General features: G+C 43.6%; 1 protein-coding gene across 13 annotated transcripts in view; it reads right to left on the bottom strand.

Annotated features, from left to right (window-relative positions):
• Positions 1-14427, bottom strand: part of ccdc88ab (coiled-coil domain containing 88Ab) — a 40546-nt gene that overhangs the window by 4207 nt on the left and 21912 nt on the right. For 5 of the 13 annotated variants that reach the window (XR_008692570.1, XR_003783221.3, XM_029127158.3 and 2 more), the window contains exons 9-35: positions 13341-13422; positions 12672-12830; positions 12423-12569; positions 12158-12302; positions 11531-11709; positions 10666-10803; positions 10113-10296; positions 9829-9959; positions 9459-9752; positions 9087-9269; positions 8683-8961; positions 8413-8537; positions 8138-8276; positions 7485-7661; positions 7225-7386; positions 6464-6741; positions 6239-6382; positions 5980-6166; positions 5660-5805; positions 5460-5552; positions 5149-5348; positions 4958-5005; positions 3481-3555; positions 1949-2185; positions 1785-1841; positions 999-1073; positions 391-480 (exon numbers count right to left, since the gene is read on the bottom strand). Coding sequence is in view for 11 of the 13 variants with exons in the window: in XM_029127158.3 (XP_028982991.1) it covers positions 391-480; positions 999-1073; positions 1785-1841; positions 1949-2185; positions 3481-3555; positions 4958-5005; positions 5149-5348; positions 5460-5552; positions 5660-5805; positions 5980-6166; positions 6239-6382; positions 6464-6741; positions 7225-7386; positions 7485-7661; positions 8138-8276; positions 8413-8537; positions 8683-8961; positions 9087-9269; positions 9459-9752; positions 9829-9959; positions 10113-10296; positions 10666-10803; positions 11531-11709; positions 12158-12302; positions 12423-12569; positions 12672-12830; positions 13341-13422 (4154 nt within the window). In the remaining 2 variants the exon portion in view is untranslated. The remainder of the gene's footprint in view (positions 1-390; positions 481-998; positions 1074-1784; positions 1842-1948; positions 2186-3480; positions 3556-4957; positions 5006-5148; positions 5349-5459; positions 5553-5659; positions 5806-5979; positions 6167-6238; positions 6383-6463; positions 6742-7224; positions 7387-7484; positions 7662-8137; positions 8277-8412; positions 8538-8682; positions 8962-9086; positions 9270-9458; positions 9753-9828; positions 9960-10112; positions 10297-10665; positions 10804-11530; positions 11710-12157; positions 12303-12422; positions 12570-12671; positions 12831-13340; positions 13423-14427) is intronic. The other 8 variants (XM_029127159.3, XM_029127161.3, XM_029127163.3 and 5 more) reach the window with 8 other exon arrangements.

Below are 14427 nucleotides of genomic sequence, written 5' to 3'. Positions count from 1 at the left end.
AGTTACAGGAAAAACAGTTTCTAATCATCTGTGACCTTTGTTACCCACTTGTGGATCACTGATTACTTAAAAATGAATGTGATGAAATTCCAATAAGCTGTGAACTGTAAATATTTAAAACCCTGCAGTATGTTAAATATTTAATGACTGAGCATTATGGTGCAGTAATGCTGCACCTGGCTCCTATGTGGTTTGGCTAAATAAATATAAAAAAAAAAAAAGTAAAAAATGAGGACCATTCCCCATTACTTTAACCTAACATGGTCCCACATGATGAGAGAACGTTTGAATAGGAAGTAGTCAAAACATTAAACAGAGGGTGAAGGAAAGCAGCAATTTGGAAGTGGTGAGCAGAAAAGAGGTTTAAGGTTCAGGGGAGGGGGACCGTACCTTTGGCCTCCAGAGGAGAAGTGAGGTGGGAGTTATTGTTACTATTACTACTGGTAGTCCTGTTGCTATGGAGACTGGAAGGTCTGGAGGCTGGGTAAGGGGACAAAAGGGCAGACACATGCACAGACACACGATTAGGAGATAAATATACACACACTAACAAAGAAATGACGCATAGGCACACGCTGACGATCTGAGGGAACGTCTCCCGCTGTGGCAGCAGATGGCTCTTGCCAGGCAGAGACACAGGAAGAGTGGCTTTGTGCCAGGCTGCTGCCCCAGCGCGCCCAGGCAGTAAACAAAGAAACTACGGACAGCGAGGACAGGGATGCATAAACCCAAGGAACAACCCACCAAGGGGAAACGGAGGGAAAGCACAAGAAGTAGGAAGGAATAAGTGTGGGATCAGGGATTAAAAAGTGAGAAGGAAGGTGTGACAGTGTGACTTAATCGTTAAATGTTATTTCTGCAGAAACCCCAGCTTTCAGGAACCATGACACCACGTTATAATTCAAAACGGACCTTCCCAATATCAATAGAAGTGTTGCAGAGGAAACCAGTCAACCGTTTGTGAGCCAGAGTGACATTTGGTGGTTGGTTCCACTTACTACAGATGCTACAGGGCACTCTGCACACAACAGGGAACGGCCACAAAGCCAGAGCACTGCCATGAACCTGCAGGTCTGATAAGATCACAACATGACCACTGCGGCACAGAACCGTAACATATACAATGGAAACGCTCAACAAATAGGAAAACAGGGCATTTACAAAGGTCTGAAAAAAAAAAATCAATCAATAAATATCTGAACCTAACAAATTGTTTTCAACATATCTCTAGACGGTGACCTAACGCCTAGTGCATTAAAAGCAATGTCTAGTAAATGAGAGAATGGATCTCTGCAGACTCACTCAGCAAATGGAACCAAACAAACAGGCGTTCAAACCTATCAGCTACTCTAAGCTGAACCCAGGTCGTGCACTGATGCTACACAAAGCATTATTCAACTGGTCCCAAGGACCTTTAAGACAAAACTGTTGGAAACATAACATAAACTTAAATGGTAGAAATGTGTGTCAGTAGTTCAGTGGCCGTTTAACAACTGGGTCATCTAAATTAGAACAGCACAGAATCTTGAGCAACTGTCCGTTCACAGATAACACCCTAAAGCCTGCAGTCAATGGAAGCTGTGCTCCCACGCTTGGAGCTCTACTAAAATTAATCAAAGTGCACGAGGCTTCCGAAAGATTAGTAATGGAAGTGATGAGGACATGACCTGCTTTTCTCAGGCTATTCAATCCCTTCTTTACTGGAAAGACATGCAGATGTGCAGCTGATGACACACACACGCAAATTTAACACGTCTTCATTCCGATGTCACATCATCTCTTACCTTGACTCTTGGGGTCATCAAGAGAGCCGACAACATCCTCACAGGACGCGTTATCTGCTTAAACAAACAAAGGCAGTGGTGCTACATTTGTATCAATTTGATAAGACAAAATTTCAATTTATGTGAAACAGGACAAAAAAAAAAAAAAAAAAAAAAGTCCTGACCTTTGACCTGAAGCCGGGGCCTAGTCCTGACGGGCCCTGCGGCGGGCAGGGTGAGGGTGGCGCAGTCGATGGCGTTGGTGGAAAGGGCCAGTTCTTTCATGCGCTGTCCGCTGCGCCTGCTGCTGCCGGTAATGGCACCGTCTCCAGCTTCAGGACCGTCAAGGTTCTCACTGCTGCAAACCCACTGCCCCCCTGGACCCCCGGCCACTGCCATGGTCTGCAGCAGGTCATTCATAGCTGGACAGGGCAATTATACCAGTACAAGATTTATCAGTATCTATGGATGGATGTTTATATGCCTTTCACAAAACACTAGCTTGTTTAACTTTGTGTCTGACTAAAGAGAAGCTAAATGTCTCAGTGACTTCAATAGATAATGTGTTTAAATTCTTGTTATGGTGTCTTCATGACTTGGCCTCATAAAGGGCAAGATCAACCACCACAGTAAGATGGAATTAAAATGATTATAATAACTGATAATTTAACATTCTATCAAATTGATTTTGTTAATCAAGTAAAGTTCAGCTTTTATAAATTGCATGCAGGCATCCACTACTATAAAAATGGATTTAAAAATAATCAAATGTGATATCAAGTGCATAAAGATGGCAGCTGCATGGTTTTTCCTATTGTCTTTGTCCAGATACAGACAGATGTTAAAATCACGACAACACTCTTATGCACTTTGTTAAGTGAGTCGTGTGTGACGGCGGATGCACGACCGCATGCAAAGCTGCACAGAGCAGCAACAACACAGTACAAAGACCAGAGCCAGAATGAAAGTGATGCAAATCCATGTCAGCAGAACAAGATCTGAAATGCAGCTCTCTGAAAAGAGCATAGAAACACAGTAAGGCTCCATTTCAGGTCCTTCATGGTGAGTGTGAGCGGCGGTGATCGGGAGGTTGGTGAGCGATACGTCACACTGTAATTATAGATGGGAACAAAACCCACAGGCACATGAAAAGGCAAACCTGCAATCTCTCCCACGCCACACGTCTCACACACGCGGGCGAACAAAGCCTTTCGCTCAGCGCAACACAAACAAAATGAAACACCGAGCACATGACAAAGCTGCCCAATTCCCAGTGATCCCCGGAAGCCAAACGTAAACACGAGCTCATGACGCGGAGAGAAAATCCCTAATGTCAGAGTTGGTCCATTATTAGTTTTAGACACAGGATAATTTGGGGCCGAGTTATTTATTCATTAGCTGAGAGTGAGAACAAGGTGACACTATGCTAATGAAGGTGATGAAAACTAAGGAGGAGAGGATGCAGCTGTAGACAACAACAACAACTAGGAAAAATAGTTTTGGACAAGTCACTGATGTTAACATAAGCAGTGTGAGAGCAACACAACAAGCTAATTCAATTGTGTAACGAACTTTACATCATATTTGTTTAGGTTTAAGATTCTCCAGCTTCCTCACACTGCTGCCACCTCGACATCAGTGACTGTTCCTGATCTAGTGTAACGATGACGGGGAGGAGACGGAGGGAGGCTAGCGTGGCGGCTAACTGCGGGCTTACACATGGATCGCCGGTAGATGGCCTTGGTCTTGTCTTTGTCCTTGGATCTGTTCCTCATGAAAGGCAACTTTAAAGCTGTCAGAGTGCAGCCAAGAGACAGTCAAGGGAGAGAGTGACAGAACGAGCCCAAGGGAGGTGGAGGAAAAGAAAACAAAAGAAAAGGGGGTAAAAACAGAGGGATGTGGTTAACAAACAGTTTGACAAACAGCCAGGGAGACGGCCGAGACCCTGGACACTCAACTGGACAGACACTGAATCATGTTAATACAAGGCAAATTTGTTCTAGTTTTAACTCAATTCAGACCTGAAGAAGGCTTTTTAAAAAGGGCAGACATCTGTGCAAAAACAGATTCTACAAATAAACAGAAGATGCAAACACACGCTTCCTTTCACACATTGGCACACAAACACCGCCATCATCCTAATGGTCATGAATGTCACATTCCATGTTACGGCATTGCATACATTACATTAAAACACAAGGTTCACCACATGACCACACCTAAATGAAACACGGAGGATGAGGAGTATTAAACGGTGCAATAGGGAGAGGGAAAAGTTCAAAAGGCAGGTTGACAACACCAGAGAGGACCAGTGTTCCCAGTAAGACAGAACCTAACTCCTACTTTATTGTGGTGTATTCTTTTATAATGTATAACTCCTGTAATAGCTAGCTTATATGCTTCAAAGGCTACTTAACACATGTAACATGTGTGGCCTACGTGTTTGCTTTAGCTGCACAATTCCCTTCTATGATGTTCAGTTTACATCGTGCACTGACTGTGACCAACCTGGTCATATGACGCTTACTGTAGAACTATGAAACATTATTTGTTAACTTTAGATGAGCTGAATTGCACCTTTTAATAACCGATGCTAAATTACAGGGCGCTTCTTAAGTACAAGTGAACTGCACAGTTTAGCAGGTTGATAGGATGCTCAGTAAACCTCTTCCTCCAACAGACCCATGTATGAAGATGGGTCAATAAAAAAAATAGAACGTTTGACTATGTTCCTGCTCTTGAATAATCAACATAAATATGATTTCAAAGCTTGGCAAGACGACTGGAAACAAAAACTACCCTGGCTCTGTTTTCAGATACGGTGCAGTTGTTAGAGACATCTGTTAGCAGCAGGATTTAGTTGGAAGTCAACAATTAAATTCATTTCTGCTTATTTTTCCATTTTTGTATAGCAAGAGGCAGCCGGCTTATCAGATATTTATTATTATATATTATTTTATTTATTCTAGCATACTTACTTTTTACATAAGGTAACAAAGCAATAACTTATTCATGCTTTAAAAGAGTTTTAATAGTAAAGCAGAAGGAGTTTTGTCAACCGTGTATTGCTGTGCAGCTCAACTGTGGCCTCTACGTCAGCTGAGTGACATGGACAATGAACTCACGAAAACATGCCCCGAGAGACATGACAGTCGGCTCACAAACCCCACCCACCCTCCCCATCCGCAGCATACCATTGGAGGAACTCTGCCCCTGTGCATGGGGCTGCTGCCCTCTCCTCCCTTTGCAGAGAGAGAGAGAGGGAGAGATAGATAAAGAAGCAAAGGAGCAGTTAGGTGAGGTAAGACCCATTTAACCTCACACGCACGCACGCACGCACGCTATGTGCATCGCCTTCGTATGTACATTCTCACTCTTTACTCACGCTTCTTATGTGTGAGTGTGTCATCCAGCGAGTTGGAGCCAGAGCCAATAGAGGAGCTGTCCTGGCTGTCCTGTGGAAAAGCAAGAAAACCGTCCCCAATCTCAGAACGGGACGGAGTCAGCGTGAGGGAACGCATCCTCTCCCGACTCTTGTTTGGCTTCATCAACTTCTTCATCTTCAGAGTAATCCAGTTCCCACGTCTGCAGAAGAGACACCAGACAGAGTGAAAAAGCTCTGCAGTCGCTAAAAAAAAAAAAAAAAAAAAAAAAAAAAAAAAAAAAAAGAAGAAATTATGTTAATTTATTTCTCACCTGCGGGGGGGTGAGGGGTCATAAAACTTGTACTGATCCATGATCTTTTCCTCAAGTTTCTCCTTCTGTCTCCTGAGCTCATTCAATTTGTCTCTGAATGAGAAGAATGACAAAATTAAACAAGTTCTATAACGGTTAATGAAGATGATGCAAACAATAATAATCTTCAGAAAACACAAGAATCGTCATGAGGGCTTTACATGTATTGTCTTTGCTCTACGTGGAACAGATCTTTGCTCTCCATAGTCTGCTCCAGTAGTGTGCGATTCTGTAGCATCAAAGTCTGAATCTGATCCAACAGGTGGCGATTCTCCTCCTCCAGGTTTCCTTTCAACTGGCTCAACAGCTAAAAGAGACAGGCATTTTAAACAGCTGCTATAGCATCTGACTCAAACACAAGTACCATACAAAGGGGAAACCCATACACTACACAGCTGACTTAAGAAGACACCTGAGCCAAGATCTTTTATTAAAAGCTCTAAGCCAACCAAAGAGAACAGAGAGGCAGAGAAGTCCTCACCTCACACTGGTTAGTGAGCTTGGTGGAGGTGATGTCCAGCTGCTGGTACTGCTCCTTCAGTTTTGAGAACTCTGCCTCCAGCTTGGTCTGCTCCAACTTGGCGCTGTTTAATTGGCTCTTTATGTTCTTATGGTCCAGCTGGAGATTCTCATTGTCTTTCAGCAGCTGGCGATAGGTAGTATTCAATCTGGGGAGGGGGCAGAGGGACTTTAATATATACTGAAGTTAATACAAGGAGTTGAATTTGTGATAATCTGACCTGTCATTTTCCTCCTTAAGCAGTTTGTACTGATCAGCTGTGGTTTGGTGTGCTTGATTCTCAAATGCCATCTTGTCCTGCTGCTCTTTCAGGCTTTTTTCTAGCTCCTCCAGGTCTTCCTTCCTCTGCATGAGGTGCTTGTACCTGCACCATGAAACCACTCGTATTACAAACTGGTCCATGATTTGAGTAAAGATGTCCATGCTTCCACAGAACCCATCTCACCTGTCCTCCAAGTCCCTGTGTTGCTGCTCTAGGTTCTTGTGGGAGCTTTTCAGGCTGCCGTGCTTCACGATTAGAGCTTCGTACTCGGACGCCTGCCTCTCGTGGAGTGCTGCCAGTTTCTCGTGATCGCGGAGGAGCATCTCATAGGTGGCCCTCAGCTCCTCTTTGTCTTTTAGTGCTCCCTCACGCTCACCCTCCACGCTGCTCTGCTGGGTCTGTAGCTGGGCATTCTGAGCCATAAGAGCTGCACTCTGCGAGCTCAGGGTAGAGTTCTCGACCTGAAGCAAATGGAATACAAACAGTGATCTGTGCACAATAGTCAACAACCAATAATGATAATGTTAAAGTTGTTCCTGTCTTGGTCTAGATTAAAATTCTTAAAAAAAAAAAAAAGATTTTCTTTTTATGTTTCCTATGTGGTCAGGGTGGTTTCCTCATGTCAAATTCCTCCCTGGAGTATTTCACCTTCAGCATACACACCTGCCTTACACATGCTCCCACATACACATCACAAAACACATGGGAACGCCCAGAAACACAGCCAGAAGCTACAGTACAAATCAGTGTAAATCCTGATGCCCGTAAGTAGAATTTGAATTACTGCCAAAGAGGGAGCACAAATCTAAATCCACAGAAGGGAGCTAAGCTGCATGGCAAGACAACCGTGGAAACAGCTACACAGAGAGAGGAGCACAGCAGGTGGCATGTAAAGTGCATTTGCACTAGTACATACCTGGCAGACCCCTGGTTTGTGTGTGTACCTGCAGCTTGGCGTTCTGTGTCTGTAGCGTTGTATTGTTCTCCTGTAAGGAGGCAGTCTGTCGCTGCACGGCCACTATCTGGGCTTGCAGGTTGGAGCTTTGAGTCTCCAGTTGTTTCAGCTGGCTTCTCAGAGCCGCCTTCTCGGCCTGTAATGTGGCATTCTGGAAACAGATACATCATTTTAGATTGACAATGAACAACTAAATGCGTGTGTGTTGATGTATTAATTCTAAAGATCCTGGTTAAATGTGCTACGTACATTCCTTTCCACCTCAATGAGTCTGTCTTTGACTTTCAGGAGTTCCCTGGTGGCTTCGTGGCTCTCCTTCTCCCATTTACTGGCAGACTGAGGGTCCCCCCCTCCACGAGGGGGAGAGCTCTGCACCATTCTCTCCTCTTCCTCCCTCTGGCGCAGCGCTTCATAATTTTTTTTCACCTAAAGGGAAAAAAAAAAAGGTCTGTTAAAGTTTACTATGGATGAAAGGTTCTCCTGGTTTGACAGAAAATATACATATAACGATAACAGGCTGCAGTTGTGTCTATCTGTAGTAGAGACTGACAACAGCAGACAGGATCCATTACAATTTTACAACTGAAAGTCAAGAGACTCATCTACAGATTCCTCAACATCCCCTGTCAACATTTAAGGTTTTGATGCAATCTGTCTACAGGCAAGCAGACATCCTGCACTACACCTCTTTCAGACTCTCGCAGCCTCATGAATAGATAAACTGCTGACAGAAGTGGAAGAGGGGAATAAATAATGCATCAGCCTTGAGAAGCACCCAGTGTTGTCACTGTTTCAGACTGCAGAGGAAAGATTTGGAGCCTTTGTGTACTCAAGTTTTCAAATCTGGGTTTGTCGGCATTAGAGAAACAAGATTTGATTAGTTTTCTGTCTCGATGACTTACGGTCTTGAGCTCCTGGCGAAGTTGCTGGTTCAGGTTTGAGGACTCTTGCAGTCTGGCTTCTAGGGCAGCGATCTTTTCCTCTTTAATCTCCAAAGATGATTTCAGAGTTGATTCCAGTTTGGTTTCCAGGAGTTTAAACCTAAGAATTAACATTTCCAGTTTAAGTTAACCCTAAATACATTTATCTTTTCGTGTTTTCTTTTTAATTGATGTAAAAGCAAAATGACACCTGCAGTGAAGAACTTAAGGGTTTGTGTGGCTTTGTGAGTGAGTACCTGTCGTCCGAGCCCTCGTCATGCAGCAGCCTTTCTTTGTTGAGTCCAATCTTCTCCAACTCGTGGGTTAGTTTTTCTAAATCATTATTCATCTGCTGAGTGCGCAGCTTCTCACTCACAAGCTCCTAAACACACAGGAACACACTTTTTATGGCTTAACGAAAAAAAAATCTTAAAATCCCTGTTATATCAATTCTAGCATCATCCAATAATTGTGTAAAACGACGATTATTATAATAACAGATGTCTGATTATTAGAGATTTCCTTACCTCTCTGAGTGTGATTAGGGTCTTCTTATCAATAGTCGCCAGTTTAACCAACTCTTTGTTCTCCCTCTCCAGGTCTTTGACTCTCGTGCAGGAATCCCTAAAGAAGATCATCTCTTTGCCCATCGTCCGATTCTCTTTCTCCAGTGCAGCGATGCGCTGGTTGCCGTCATCTAGCTTGGAGTCACGAATCTCAGCCTGCTGCCTCAGCCGCTTGTTCTCCTTTTCCAGAAGCTTCTTGTCTTTCTCCAGCTGGGAGCTTTCCTGCTCCAGACTCTTGTTCTGGAGAATAATTTAAAGCATAGGAGAACATTTAATATTTTACTCCTGCTAGGTTCACATTTGTCATGCTTCCGCACATGAGTTTCATACTAACTCAATGCATATGAAACCTTTTCTATACCTACCTCTTGCTCCAGCTGTTCCAGGCGTTTACTGGAAATTTTGAGCTCCTCCAGGTTGCGCTGCAGGGTTTGATTCTCAGTCTCCACCTCCTGCAGCTCTGCCTCCAACTGCTGGATCTTCTTGCTGCTGTTCTCTAAAGCCTTCTGCAAGCGCTGGTTTTCAGTATCTAGGCCCTGGTAACTCACCTGGGAGACAAAAAGCCAGGTTAGGATAATAAAAGCATCAATGAACTAGTTGTGCTGCTCCCAGATCCCATTATATATTCCCTGTGTGTTATGAGACAGTCTCTTAAGAAGTGGTGCTGAATGAGCACCATAATCAGAAGGAGTCTGCCACCCTGGTCAGTCATTAGACTGACACTCCTTAAATCGTACCTCTAATCTCTCTGTCTTTTTGGAGGAGGCCTTGAGCAGCTCCAGGTTGCGCTTCAGCTGACTCTTCTCACTCTCAAGCTCCCGGTTTTCAGCTTCCAGCTGAACAGCCTTCACCCCTGCTGACCGCAGGCTCTCAGCCGAACGACGAAGTTCCAGGTTCTCCTGCTCCAGCTGAGCGTTCTCCTTTTCCAGAGCCTCCAGCTGAAATGCCATGTTCTTCAGAGTATCCAGCTTCTTCTTTAGACGGCGGCCCTCTGCTTCCAGCTCTGTGTTCTCCTTCTCCAAAGAGATTACCTATGAAAATAAGTTAAGAATATAACCTTACTATAAATTCTTTATAGTTTGTGAAGTTAATGATGTTAATCATGACCTTTTCACAGGTGATTCCGAGACTGGCAACTTTCTTCTGAAGGCTCTCGTTCTCCCTCTGTAGTTTATGCAAGTGAACTTCCAGCTCCTCTGCCCTCTCACCTTTTTCCTTCGTCACCTCAAGCTCTTTACCTGCATATAAAAAAAAACACACAAAAATGTAATAAACAAGTACACACAAGATTTATAGTATAAGTTTACACTAATCACAAGACAAAAGCAGAAAGGCAATACCCATTCTTACTGCAGTGAAATGCAAAAACAGTTAAACATTCAGTCACTCACGTAATTGTTTTCTTTCAAACTCCATCTTGTTGAGTTTGGCAGTTGTCTCGCAAATGGATTCGTGAAGAATGCGATTCTCTTTCTCCACATCCTTGACCCGGGCCTCAGCACCCACCTGGCAACGCTGGCGCAAAGACGACACGGTCTGTCCCAGGTGCTTGTTCTCCTGCTCCAGACCCTTCAGCTGGAAGGACAAGTTCAAAATAAGTTTAAAATGTTCTTTGGGCTATAAAAAACTAATGCAGCAGGCTCTCACAGAAAATGTGAGTGCAGTGTGTTCTCTGCCTGTAGAGCTCATTCACTCAATTCAGTTTTACAAATCCAATCAATAAACTGATCAAAAACATCAGTCAGGTCTAAGAGCAATAATGGCAGCTTAACAGGGTTGCAGCAGGGCTGGGCAGTCAATAAAACAGTCGTACTTCCACTTACTTGCTTTTTAATCCATAATGCAAATCAATGGTACTAAATTCTTCTTTAAAAAACATTGTACCTAAGCTGTGCATTTAGTCTTCTAGTTTTTTTTAGAAGGAGCCGCTGTGTGTGTGTGTACCTGTCTCTCAGAATTTTCTCTGAGCGTTTCAAGGGTTTTCTCCAGTAAAGCCTTCTCCTTCATTAGGTCAGTGCTGAGGGACTCTGCAGTGCGAAGTGACTCTCTGTCTGCAGTCACCTCACTCTCCAACTGCTCCAACTACACAAAGAGAGTAAGAAACTAGTTATGCATCACACTGTAGTGCTGGATACCATCATTGCTGCTCAGTCTACCAGCAGCTGCATTTACATTTTAATGTCTTTAATGTGTTGACCTTTTGGGCGCTCAAAAATAAATTTCTCCATCTCTTTGTGGAATTTGTGGGCTGCGTCCCATTTCTGTTACAGGTCTCTCCCCTTGCTCACTTGTCAGCTCCCCTCTCACAGACCAAACATCTTCTGTTAACACTTGTTTCCTCCCCTCGGAGGCCACATAGAGAAGCTTATATGTCTGAAAATAGCTGAGAGGCTTCTCTTAGCGAGGGGCGTTTGGGTGTCAAAGAGTGGAAAAGAAAAGGCAAAGCAAGGCCTGGATTTACAGCTTTGCTTTCAGCCTTGTAGAAAGGCCTCTCCATACTACTGTCAATGTGTGAAAAGCTCTAGAGCCAAGTGGGAAGGTCATATATTATTGAGAAGTGGTTGTTCAATAGGTTAATTCAAAATTCAAGTTGCAACAGAGCACAATGATAAAGTAGACAAATTATCACCTATTTAGACTTGCAAAGAAATGGAAAAACAAACTGCATTTCTCACATTTGTTAGTTTAAATTTCAAAAAACAAGAGTATCCTCAGTTTTATTAAATAAATATCATATGCATTTCAGCAGAAAAACAACTATACCTTAATCGTTACCCAACCAACCAAACAAAAAAGGATCATTGCTCACTTTTTGGGTCAGTCTCTGGTTTTCTTGGCTCAATTTGGACATTTTTGCCAGAGTGTCCTGGCTGGATGCTCCTCTTAACTCCTCCACAGTCTTTAGCAGTGTCTGATTGTCTTTCTCCAGCTTCAACAAGCGACTGGAGGTCAGCTCATTTACCTCATCACCCAGAGACTTCTGTGGGGCTGTGTCAACAACATAAAGAGTCAACATTTTGATAAATACTAACAAACTGAAATATAGTTTAATAAACATTAATTCTATAAATGGCATGATTAGGACTGCATCAAGCCATCATGCATGAATTAAGATGAAGCCCTCTCCTATGACAAGACTAAATGAAATACTAAATGAGTTCCCCCCCCCGCCCTTCATGTTAAAGGCTTTATCCAGATCCCTGGCTAGTTAAATCTCTTAACGGCTTTTAAACGCCAAACACACTGATTATCCTCCAGGAGTCACTGAATATTAATTACAGGTCTTTCCAACTGGAAAGAAAGCCCAGTGGAGGCTGGCAAACGCAGAAGGCCTGAGGGGAAGACTCCAGGACCAGAGTCTGGTTTTTGGCCGTCTAAAGCCTTCAACCAGTTCAGCTAAAGTGGCTGTTCACTCAGTTCTAGAAAGACCTCTTACCTTCAGTCAACTCGGGTGTTTTGGACAGCTGCTCGAGCTCCCACCCTAGGTGCAGGGACTCATTTACACTCTGTTTCTGGGCCATTTCCAGCACAAGATTCTCCTCCAAAAGCTCCTCCATGCGTTTACGATCCAAGTCACGCTCCTGCAGGTAAAAATTAGAAGTGTGTTTGAGGACAAACAAAGGCTGAAACAGCGTTTTGCGTTCCCTATGGTTTTATCAGTGTAATTTCTTTAATTTTGACCATTAAATTTATAATCTCACCATCTCCAGATCATGGATCTTGGATTTAAGCTGCAGATTCTCCTTCTCCAGTAGATGCAGTTTGTCAGACCGGGTCCTGCTAGCATCCAGCTGCTCCTCTAGCATTGTCTTAGTCTCCATCAAGATCTGGTTATCCTCCTTCAGCTCCTATAGAAACCAAATACAAACCAGAAAGACTTAACAAAACAAAACTATGAATGCAGCAAGATTAAGTATCTTCCATAACAACCCCTATGTGCAGCTGCATACCTCAACTCTGGCCTTGTAAAACTCAATGTCGTGCACTCTCTCCTTGTATCTGCTGAGCTCACTCTCCAGTTTGTCCACACGAATTGCTTTCTCCCTCAGCGAATCCAGTTCGTCGCGGTAGGCCCGAGCCAACCGAGCGTCCGACAGCAGCTGGTAGCTCTGCAGGAGTCAAGAGAATGCAAATGGAGGCTCACAATCTTTGAAATCATCTGCAAAAACCTCAAGAGCAACCGACAGGGAAACCAACAACAAGACAAATACATGCATTTCTTTTTCAGTTAATTGGGTTCCTTCGCTCATTGTGAATCAGAGCAAAGTATGAACAGCTAAGAGACTGAAAACAAGCTTTGCACACTATGAATGACCAAAAACATGTACCCACACAAGCTGTCCTTCTACCCTGGATTTATCCACCTTGTTTACAGCACCCGGTCTTTTAGCCAGACAGCATGCCGCCCACTACAAATCAAAAGCCATGCGAGGCTTCTGCTAGACCAAAGATAGCTCTAATAGCTTCTAATGAGTTAAGTCAGTAGCTAGCTGATTAAAACCTGGCAGCACTGTGGATGCAAAGTACTTAGAAAAAGAAGGGAGGTGCAAAGGAAATAAAAATTATTTGACTATCTTGCAGACATAAGAGTGAAGGGGTGCTGTGACTTATGCCATTACCTCTTGCTGAAGCCTTTTGAGCTCTACCTCCATGTTCTCAAGCTCCTGTCTGGTGTCCAAGAGCTGCTCACTCTTCTCCTCCCTGAAAATAGAATAAGAAAATTAAAAAGGTTGAGAGGATGGGACCTAGAATTGAATTTATGTCAACAGTAACATTAACATGAAGCCAAGTCAAATGTGCGTGCATACATATCAACTCAGTATTAAGGACAATCCCTTTAGGGCTGTTTCCATTTCAAAGCCTGCACTTAATGGTGGCAACACACTGACACAGATAAACTGAATAGTTGCATTTAATGCTGGACATATGTTGATATCAAGAAATCAACAAACTCAGTAACCCAGTTTCTGCAGTAAAAAAAGCCTTTTGTTTTTGGTATGCTAGAGGTCAGGAAACAATGTTGTTTCCTGTGTCTTGCCCTAAATTTAATCTGGTGAACATTACATTGGTCCTCATGCACAGTGGCCAGGGAGGGGGAAGAAATCAGTATTTCTCTGGGCTTATAACAACTGCATAGCCAAAATTCTACTGTGTGTGTGTGTGTGTGTGTGTGTGTGTGTGCGTGCGTGCGTGCGTGCGTGCGTGCGTGCGTGCGTGCGTGCGTGCGTGCGTGCGTGCGTGCGTGCGTGCGTGCGTGCGTGCGTGCGTGCGTGCGTGCGCACACGCATGAAGCCGCTCCACTGAACATCTGACAGGCTATTTGATTACAGCTCTCTGGAGTCTTTGGGAGAAAAAAAAATGAGAAAGGAAGAAGAGAAAGATTCCTTTTCCTCAGAGAGATGCACCCAGAGCTAATGTTATTTAGGAGTCTGGAACTGATATTGTGACAAATGTTCCGTTGACAATTATTGTTTTGGTTTCATCAGTTTACCCCCTGAACCTCCGGCCCCTCTCTGCTCCCCACACACCTCCCTCTCTGAAATCAAACACCTGTCAGCTCTAGAATGGCACATTAGCACTGCAGTTGGCTTGTACTTGTGGTAATGGTTTAACATGTGCTAGCACAGACAAACCCTTGAACCTTATAAAGATTGCACTGACAAGCTTTCATTTTTCTTCTAACAAAAGTCTATTCAAAATGTTCCT

Source organism: Betta splendens, chromosome 15 (assembly GCF_900634795.4).
Source record: "Betta splendens chromosome 15, fBetSpl5.4, whole genome shotgun sequence".
In the NCBI taxonomy this organism is placed as follows: Eukaryota; Metazoa; Chordata; class Actinopteri; order Anabantiformes; family Osphronemidae; genus Betta; species Betta splendens.
This window is presented reverse-complemented; position numbering and strand designations above follow the sequence as displayed.